Below are 7,553 nucleotides of genomic sequence, written 5' to 3'. Positions count from 1 at the left end.
ATTATAAGCGTTTTTATAATTAGGTTTTATGATCTTTATTTCAATTTCTTTAACACAATGTAAATTATAAACGTGTTATAATTGGGGTTTGATTTCATTTAATTTATACAATTGAATTTATACAATTTCGGTTATTGATTGTTTAATCACTTTTTTATGTGTACCCGTGTGTTGACACGTTCGCGATCGAAAAACAAGAGACAGAATCAAACCAACGGAGTTTACTTGTAGCCAAAAAATATAACAATAAAATTTGCTCATCTCGAGCGCAAAAAACAAAAGGCTATAAAACAAGACTTAGAACCGTTGGTTTGATTACATCTTATACAGGGTTAGTTAGATAAATTAATTAACCATATATTAACCATATAAAATATTATATATATATATGAATTATATAATATATTAATTATAATAATTTAATTATACAATATGATTTACAATAGATTAAAATATAATAAATTATAATATATAAATCATATAACACATCAATTAATAATTCTACAGATTCCTACAATATTAACAATTTGACTTTAACCGCTCTAACATCCCGCCCCCCTTGAAAGGATTTTCAATTGGTAATAGTGCGAGTTTGTGGATTGGACGGCGTATTACTCCTTTTGGGGTTTGCACATCAACAACACGAACCAAATTATCTGGACCCCTGATGCAATGCACGATTCGGCCCATCAACCAGCGTAGTGGAGGCATATTGTCTTCATGGATTAGAACCAGAGCCCCCTCGGTGATGTTAGATTGTTCTTCTGTCCATTTGGTGCGTATCTGCAGCTCATTCAGATAGTCTCTAGACCATCTGCGCTAGAAGTGATGTTTGACTGCGGTTATACGAGACCATTTATCAATTAATGAAGCAGCTTCATACTGAGAACTTGGTTCAGATCCTCACCGGTCCACCGATAAGAAAATGTGCCGGCGTTAGCGCTTCGTAATCGCTCGGGTCACAAGAATGAGGTGTGATTGGTCGCGAATTTAAGATGGCTTCGATTTCAATCAGTGCTGTTCCAAGCTCCTCAAAGGTGAATCGAGTATTTCATAGTGTTCGATACAGATGGCCTTTCGCACTTTTTACAGCCGCTTCCCATAGACCTCCAAAGTGAGGTGCTCGGGGCGGTATAAAATTGAAATTTTTGAATTGGTTGCTGCAAAAGGTGTGCAGCATCACTTGATTAGACTTCTCGAAAAACATCCTTTTTAACTCTGCTAGTTTGTTGTTAGCCCCAACGAAGTTTGTGGCGTTATCGCAATAGATGTCTGATGGTAACCCTCGTCTACCGATTAACCTTTTCAGTGCTGCAATAAATGCCTCCGTAGATAAGTCTGACACGGCTTCTAGATGAGCTGCCTTTGTAGACAAACAAACGAACACGGCTATATAGGTCTTATATGGAACCCGTCCCCGAATTCGGAGATACGTTAATATCGGACCGCAAAAATCTACCGCAGTACGCGCGAATGGACGGCTTGGAGTGAGGCGTTCGATTGGGAGATTACCCATCATTTGATTAAGTAGTTTGGGTTTATAACGCACGCAGTGAATACACGAGTGCACGACTCGGCATGCAATTTCTCGAATATTAATTATCCAGAAGTTTAGTCGAGTAAGGGCAATTAGTGCTTTTGCGCCTGCATGATAGTTGCACAAGTGTATATGCCGAACATAAAGTTCCACAAAATAACAGCCCTTCGGCAACAAAATAGGGTGACGTTGGCCTACTGAGATGTCACTCAGCTCGAGGCGACCTCCCACCTTTAGTAATTGATAACCGAATACATTGTCCAGGAAGGGATTTAGATGCTTTAATGTACCTTCGGCTGGGTTCCCTCGTTGTAGGCGTTGTATATCAATTTCGAAGAATTGCTGTTGGATGACCCAAATAATACAGTGCAATGCCTTTTGTAGCTGAATAGGTTGGAGGGTACATTCTCCGTTCTTCAATTTATTCTTGGTTACATGATAAAAACGCTGTACCTGCGCTATTACTCGTAGCATCTTAGTGTATGAACTATATCTTGACAATACCTGTAATACGTAGTTGTCTTCATTTGTGTTAACGAATACAACCTTTCGCGTCTCTTTATTGACTTCTTCCATATCCAGGTTGTGACATTTCAAATGCGGCCAGTATTTATCAGCGAGTAACAAAAATTCCGGCCCCGTAAACCAACAAGACTCTGATAATTGGCGGATGTTACAGCCGCGCGACACAACATCTGCCGGGTTGGATTGGGTAGGAACGTGTCTCCATTGCCCATTTGCGGTAATATCTTGAATTTCCGCTACTCGATTGCCAACGAATGCAGACAGGGTTGATGAGTGCTGCTTCAACCAATGTAATACAATCTGTGAATCAGTCCAAAAAAACGTTTCACCCTTAAATTGCGCAAATATTGGTTGGACCTTCTGATACAGTTTGGCAAGAAGTAAGGCACCACAGAGTTCTAGTTTAGGTAGCGACTTCCGCTTTATAGGTGCCACACGGGATTTTGCAGTGAATAGCCTGACCGTCACCTTACCTGATGTGTTTTGTGATCGGAGAAATATACAGCAACCATATGCGCGTATTGAAGCGTCACAGAAACCGTGTACATCAACCTGTTGATAGTTTATGAATAGGCAGTATCTCGGCACCTTAACCGATGAAAGCGTTGTAAGATCTTGAATAAATGTTTTCCAAGCTGAGTGAAGATTTTGAGGGACTGACTCGTCCCAGTCCACACGCAAAAGCCACAATTCTTGCATCATAATTTTGGCTACGAGTATGATCGGTGCTAGTAATCCAAGCGGGTCGAATAATGAAGACGCAAGGGATAAGATGGTGCGTTTTGTTACAATATGACCTGGTTGCGCATTAAACGAAAATAGGAAAACATCTTGCATTTGGTGCCACTTGATGCCTAGAGCGCTGGTGACTGTATCTGTATCAAGATTCAAACTCTTTGTTGTAGTATCGCTGATGAAGTCATGATGGTTTGAATGCCATTTGTCAAGATCGAAGCAACCCTTCTGTAGAATGGCCGTTAACTGATGTCTGATATTGGTGAGTTGATCAATGGAATCTGCTCCACCTAAGAAGTCGTCGACAAAGAACGATGATTTAATGAGTGCAGCGCCTATTGGGTATTGTGTTTCAAATTTGTCCGCCAAATACTGCAAACTCCTGGTTGCTAGGAAAGGTGCTGATGCAGTACCATAAGTGACTGTATTCAACTCGTAAGTACTAACAGGATCGGACTCCGTATCTCGCCAAAAAATATATTGGAATTTTCGATCTGGTTCATCTATCAGTATCTGTCGGTACATCTTAACAATGTCAGCCGTCAAGGCATATCGGTGCAAACGAAATTGAAGTAGCAACAAGTATAACTCCGGCTGAATTGTCGGGCCGACCAGTAGAATATCATTTAATGAACGTTGCGAAGTTGTTGAACATGACGCATCAAAAACCACCCTCAGCTTGGTCGAAGTGCTCGACGGTTTTAAAACACAATGATGAGGGATATAATAATGAGGTTCGTTGGTTTTCGGAGTCTCAACACGCGTCATGTGTCCGAGCTCTCGATATTGTTTCATGAATTCTTGATAGTCTTGCTTCAGTGCACGATTAGATGACAATCGCCGTTCTACAGAATAAAAACGGCGCAAGGCGATATTGTGTGTCAAACCAAGACAATCTGGTGAATCTTTGAATGGTAACCGAACGACAATTCTTCCCATCGCATTTTGGTGAACCGTTTCACGATATAATGACTCACACGCAACATGTGCTGGTGACCATGATTTTGAAGCCGATTGCACTTCCTCTATCTTCCACATCATTTCTAATTGATCGGAGACTGTATCTTCAACTGATAATAGGCATTTTGCTGCTGGTGATGCAAATGGCTGACCCTTGTACTTGCCAGATACAATCCATCCTAATAGTGTTTTTTGAAGTACTGGAAGATTTTCACCTAGTTTGATTTGACCGACAGACAAAATATCAAAGAAACTTTCAGCTCCAAGCAAAAGATCAACGCGCTTGGATTTAAAGAATTGCTCATCGGCGAGAGGTGTATTTGGTGGAACCTTCCACGACGATATATCGATTTCAGAACTTGGTTGATATGCGATGTGATTCGTAATACCAAAGTTTAAAGCAAGTTCAAAATTTGAATGACGAGATTTGATTGATGTGAGCGTCTGATACTTAATGTTGGTCAACGAACTACCAATACTGGAAACATGCAACCGATGTTTATGTTTTGCTAAACTAAGCTTCTTTGAAAACTCCTCCGTTATGAAGTTGACCTGAGAGCATGAATCAAGTAAGGCTCTACCCACTTGATAACTTCCCGATGAATCCTTCACTAAAACCAATGCCGTGGCAAGAATTATTTGCTCGGCCGATGACATATTAAGATGGGAATGGCTGGCAACGTTGTCGTTGGGCATAGCAGCGTGTTCTGTGCGTCGTGATGATCCCGCGCTCTTAATATTCGTTGGCAATTGCGAATGATGCAAGAGAGTGTGATGTGGCTTTGCGCAAACCTTACATTTAAACGTTGATGTACAATTAACCACATGATGGCGTGGCGATAAGCAGTTTATGCAGAGTTTTAGGCTCTTCACCTTTTCAAATCTTTGAACCACCTCCAGTGCCTTAAAACGATGACAATTCTGTATTAGGTGTTCATTGCTAGAACAAAATGAGCAAGAATTGCTAGATGTAGATGCAACAAATGCGTATTGTTTTGAGCGTCTGTTAGTCTTGGAGTTAAGACTATTAGGTTTACGTTGTGATGATGACTGATTGCCGTTTCCACTGTCAAGTGATTCGAGAAACTGGCAGTGTCTATCCAACAATTTTGAGCAATCTTCCCAACTGGGTAATGTGTCAAAGTTACGCGATTCATTCCATTTCCTACGTGTAATTGCGTCCGTTTTTTGCATGATTAGCGAGATAAGTAGAGCCTCACATATTTGTTTCTCTGTACCTAGCGAACAGAGTGAACCATACAAAGCGGATGCATTGTTTACCAGACTACGAAGTTGTTGGCTTGACTGACCCGATACTGCTGGTAGATCAAATAGTGTCGCGATATTTTCGGCGAAGATTAGGCTATTATTGTCATAGCGCGATTTAAGCCTCTCCAGAGCCTTTGGATAGTTTTCATTCGAAATAGGAAATGCCTGTACTGTCTCTAGAGCTTGACCAGTAAGGCAATTCAGTAAGTGATTAAATTTTTCAATATTTGTGAGGTATATTTCGCGATCTATGATTTGGAGAAACGAATTAATAAAATTGTTATAATCCGAGTACTTACCACTGAATGTAGGTAATTTTAACAGTGGTAATTTTTTTACTTGAGGTGGGCATCATTGCTGTTACGTCTAGCACTGATGCATTGTGGGCCTCTTCCTGCAGTTGAGACATGATTAATACTTTGGTGGAAACGTATAGGTCTTCTAATTCATCTCTAGCTGAGTCAGTTGCATCTAATTTCTCGATCAACGTCTGAAAAGCTAAGATTTGTTTAAAATATGATTCTAAAATACCTAGTCGACATTTCAGTTCTGGTTGTGAGAGCGAATTACTCTTTCCCTTGACGAACGCCTTGATTCTTGAAATACTCGCTTTCGTCGAGGCTCGCTGTTGTTTTAGTTCTGACAGTTCTGCCGTAGTGGTTGGCTCTGCCGTTGCCATTGAAACAGTTGTAGATACTTGAGAACAGCAAAGGATTTGACGAAGTCGAAAAGTCACAATAGCAACAGTGAGCTTTCCGAAATTGAACTGCTCTTACGGTGGTTGTTGTCAGACGCGACGTTGACGACCCGCACACTTACTGATTGGAAGCAAATATTAACCAGTAATCAACAAGTAAGTTTACTTGTTGTTGTTGTTGTAATTGTTCAGCGTGACCTTGATGCGGACACGAGGTTCTATTTGGCGCTTAGCAGAACCTAAGCCGAGAACCATAGAATGCACAATAGTACACACGTACGATAGTATATAGTATATATGTACAGATGTACGATATTATTAAAGTTAGCACACTTTAGATATATAACCGTTTAGGAGCAATACTCACACGAGCACATTATGGTTACAAATTAACCAAATACAATAAAAGCGAAAGTATGTACAATCAACAAGTAAAGATAGCTTGTTGTTGTTATTTTAACTGTCGAGCACGACCTTGATGCGGACACGAGATTCTATTTTGAGGTTAGCGGACCTAAACCGAGAACCACCAATTGCACAAGAGTATATACGTACGATAGTACATATGTAATATATATATAGATGTACGATATATTATAATGGTTAGCACACGTTAGCTATATAGCTGGTTAGAAAAAGTATTCACACGCGCACATTAATGGTTACAAATTATCCAAAAACAATAAAAGCGAAAGTATGTACAATCAACAAGTAAAGATAGCTTGTTGTTGTTATTTTAAATGTCGAGCACGACCTTGATGCGGACACGAGGTTCTGATTTGAGGTTAGCGGACCTAAACCGAGAACCACCAATTGCACAAGAGTATATACGTACGATAGTACATAGGTAATATATATATAGATGTACGATATATTATAATGGTTAGCACGCGTTAGCTATATAACTGGTTAGAAGAAATATTCACACGCGCACTTTAATGGTTACAAATTAACCAAAAACAATAACAGCGAAAGTATGTACAATCAACAAGTAAAGGTATCTTGTTGTTGTAATGTCGAGCGCGATCTTGATGCGGACACGAGGTTCTGGTTTGAGGTTAGCGGACCTAAACCGAGAACCACCAATTGCACAATAGTATATACGTTCGACAGTCCACAGAATAGCCGTGTGGAAGAAATGCACACACGCGTACACTAATGATTACAAACTTAATAAAAAAAAATGATTACCACACGTGGGTAATATTTAGATTTTTTAACAAATTGGAGATTAATAACCACTATTAAAATTGCAAAAAGTCCTGTCACGGTCGCCAATGTAAATTATAAGCGTTTTTATAATTAGGTTTTATGATCTTTATTTCAATTTCTTTAACACAATGTAAATTATAAACGTGTTATAATTGGGGTTTGATTTCATTTAATTTATACAATTGAATTTATACAATTTCGGTTATTGATTGTTTAATCACTTTTTTATGTGTACCCGTGTGTTGACACGTTCGCGATCGAAAAACAAGAGACAGAATCAAACCAACGGAGTTTACTTGTAGCCAAAAAATATAACAATAAAATTTGCTCATCTCGAGCGCAAAAAACAAAAGGCTATAAAACAAGACTTAGAACCGTTGGTTTGATTACATCTTATACAGGGTTAGTTAGATAAATTAATTAACCATATATTAACCATATAAAATATTATATATATATATGAATTATATAATATATTAATTATAATAATTTAATTATACAATATGATTTACAATAGATTAAAATATAATAAATTATAATATATAAATCATATAACACATCAATTAATAATTCTACAGAATCCTACAATATTAACAATTTGACTTTAACCGCTCTAAC

At 38.7% G+C, this 7,553-nt stretch overlaps 1 protein-coding gene across 1 annotated transcript; it reads right to left on the bottom strand.

Annotated features, from left to right (window-relative positions):
* Positions 1-1,768: 1,768 nt before the first annotated feature.
* On the bottom strand, positions 1,769-5,705 carry LOC119664545 (the record flags this gene model as incomplete). Its single annotated transcript, XM_038074015.1, has 3 exons — positions 5,366-5,705; positions 4,012-5,274; positions 1,769-3,936 (listed from the first exon to the last, which is right to left on the bottom strand). Coding segments are annotated over exons 1-3 (3,771 nt in total), but the record flags the coding sequence as incomplete, so codon positions are not given.
* Positions 5,706-7,553: the final 1,848 nt, after the last annotated feature.

The sequence above is a fragment of the Teleopsis dalmanni genome, unplaced genomic scaffold, assembly GCF_002237135.1.
Source record: "Teleopsis dalmanni isolate 2A unplaced genomic scaffold, ASM223713v2 unscaffolded_contig_2175, whole genome shotgun sequence".
NCBI classification, from domain to species: Eukaryota; Metazoa; Arthropoda; class Insecta; order Diptera; family Diopsidae; genus Teleopsis; species Teleopsis dalmanni.
This window is presented reverse-complemented; position numbering and strand designations above follow the sequence as displayed.